Genomic DNA, 2,448 nt, shown 5'->3' with positions numbered 1-2,448 from the left:
AGCGGTTCACGTCCTCTTTGAACACAGCATTGTGCTACGTGGTGGTTTTTCCTCTCCATTTGCTAACCTACAAGGAATATTGGGGAGCAAAAGCACTCTGAAATTGGTAAAAACGTTGTGAAAGAGCTGGGCTTTGTTAAGCATTACTTTCCTTTTTTTCCTTCTTCTTCTTCTCTTTTCTCTCTCTCTCTCTCTCTCTCTCTCTTTTTTTTTTCCAAGGCAGTTTAGGAATTTCATATGCTTGTCTGCAACTCATTGGAAATTATGCGCCATATTGAAAGTGACATATAATTATAATAATTACGGGCAATGAAAAGCGTGGCAATAATAGTAAATGTCCTACAGCTGTGAAGCTTCTGCATGAATTGATTTTAAAAGTGACTGACATTAAACCAGCTTGTGGCATGGGGGAATGCATTCATACATAGGTATTTCTTGTGGGTAGTGGGGAAAGGGGATGGGAGGCAGGAGAGAGTCTTTCATCGCATTTTCCCCCCGTGAAGCTGCAGAAAACGGTATCCGAAATAGGTCGGGCTGGTCGCTTGCTTCCAGTCCTAAAGCCCCAGCAGAAAAAGCACTTCCTTTCGTTTAATTCCCCAAAACCCAGGAAAAGTTTGCCGTTTGCATGCACGAGATTCCTCTTTGGTACGGAGCAGAAACGTTCCCCATCCCATCCCGAGCAAAGTCAGCCTCTCAAAACGCTTGCGAGTAAAAATCAAAATCTACTCTTTCCAAAGAGCTCGGTAGACTTAGTTTAGATTTTTTTCCACCCTTCCCCCAACCCCCCCTTAAATGGAGGCAATATTCCTGGAGCTGGGAAGCTCCTCGTTTCGCAGGGCAAATTCCCTTGAAATCTGGACTTTTTTGCAATACACTTCACTTTGATTTGGGGGGATGAAGTAAGGGACCAGATGTTTGAAAGATGCTAGGCAAATGTTAGGTATCTTTGGTAGATAAATGAGAGCATATTTTTGCCTGTTTCCTTGATTTATTATGTATATGGCGAGCGTTTCGTCATAACTCTTTGTACTGTAACAATAAAAAAGAGCGATACTAAAGCAGAATGTCAGCGAGGAAATACTATTGGTGAAAGGTCTTCCATTTAAGATTAGACAAAAAGAGGGAAAACCAGATTTATCTCTCCACTGTAACTTCCGTGTGCTTGGAGTTGCTTGTCCTTGCAGATTAGAAGACATTGTCATACAGAGAGAAGCAAGGCTTTCTTTACAACTCTCTGCTCCTTAAGAATGGCAAGTTCCCCTGGAAAAGGGAAAGATAATAATAATAATAATGATAATAATGACAGGGTGGTGTGCGTGAGATCGAAGACTTTGTTTTTATTAGAGAATTCCATGTTCATACCTAAGACAAACTTCAAACACAACACGTACAAAAATTAATAAAATATAACTTTTGCTGTTGTTGCTTTTGCATCCTTTTAGGTAGTACTCGTTCTTTCAGTAGATTTTCCTTTTAAAAAAAAAAAAAACAAAAAAAAACCCAAAAAACTAATTACAAAGACCCCAGGGTTTGATTAATTTACCAAAGGAGAAAAAAAAAAAAGAAAAATGAAAAAAAACCAACCCTATGTCAACCGTGCATGAAACATTTTTACAAAATTAAGACAATAAACACCCCAAATGACATATATTGCAGCACTTCCATTAAATACAAGAGTTAGCAGATTACTAACAGTGACACCAAGGGTAGAAACACGGGTAGGAGTCCTTTTTTTTTTTTTTTCCTTTTCTCTTTCCCTTTCTTTTCCCCCTTCTCTCTCTATCTCTTTACTTTTTTATTATTATTACTTTACCTCGGGGGGTGGAGTGGGAGGGGAGGGAGGTCTAGGAAGGGAAAAAAAAAAAATTAAAAAACGCAACTAGAAGCCTGATTTTTTTTTTTTTTTTTCCTGGACACGACAGATCACTGGGAACACGAGTCCATGGCATTGGTGGCCCAAACTTTCTAGCTGTTGCCGCTGCTGCAGAGGGCTTGTCCCACCAATGTGCAGGTTTTCCCTGTCCTCGCAGCCAGCCCACACCCCCCTCATCCTCTCAGCTCTCACACACACTCACTCACTCCCTCTCTATTTTTCTTTTTTTTTTTTTTTGCCTTGTGTGTGTTTTAAATAATACTTTCACTCCGCCGTTTTCTCCTCCTCCTCCTCCGCGCTCAGTTGCGAGGAGTTGAGCAATTTATTCTCTTTTTTCCACTTCATCCTGCGGTTCTGGAACCAGATTTTGATCTGCCGCTCCGTCAGGCAGAGGGAATGGGCGATTTCGATCCGCCGGCGCCGGGTCAGGTAGCGGTTGAAGTGAAATTCCTTCTCCAGCTCCAGCGTCTGGTAGCGGGTGTAGGTCTGGCGGCCTCGGCGGCCGCTGGGCCCGAAGGAAGAACCTGTGACACCCGCAAAAAAAAAAAAAAAAAAAAAAAAAAAAAAAAAAAAAA

At 41.4% G+C, this 2,448-nt stretch overlaps 1 protein-coding gene across 1 annotated transcript in view; it reads right to left on the bottom strand.

The window, feature by feature from the left end:
• Nucleotides 1-2,137: 2,137 nt before the first annotated feature.
• HOXB6 (homeobox B6) overlaps nt 2,138-2,448 on the bottom strand; it is a 2,287-nt gene continuing 1,976 nt past the window's right edge. Inside the window, exon 2 of the mRNA XM_010585504.1 lies at nt 2,138-2,397. Coding sequence (XP_010583806.1) covers nt 2,138-2,397 — 260 coding nt within the window. The remainder of the gene's footprint in view (nt 2,398-2,448) is intronic.

Source organism: Haliaeetus leucocephalus, unplaced genomic scaffold (assembly GCF_000737465.1).
Source record: "Haliaeetus leucocephalus isolate CR32 unplaced genomic scaffold, Haliaeetus_leucocephalus-4.0 Scaffold110, whole genome shotgun sequence".
Taxonomy (NCBI): domain Eukaryota; kingdom Metazoa; phylum Chordata; class Aves; order Accipitriformes; family Accipitridae; genus Haliaeetus; species Haliaeetus leucocephalus.
The sequence above is the reverse complement of the archived record's forward strand: the minus strand, read 5'-3'. Positions and strand labels throughout refer to the sequence as shown.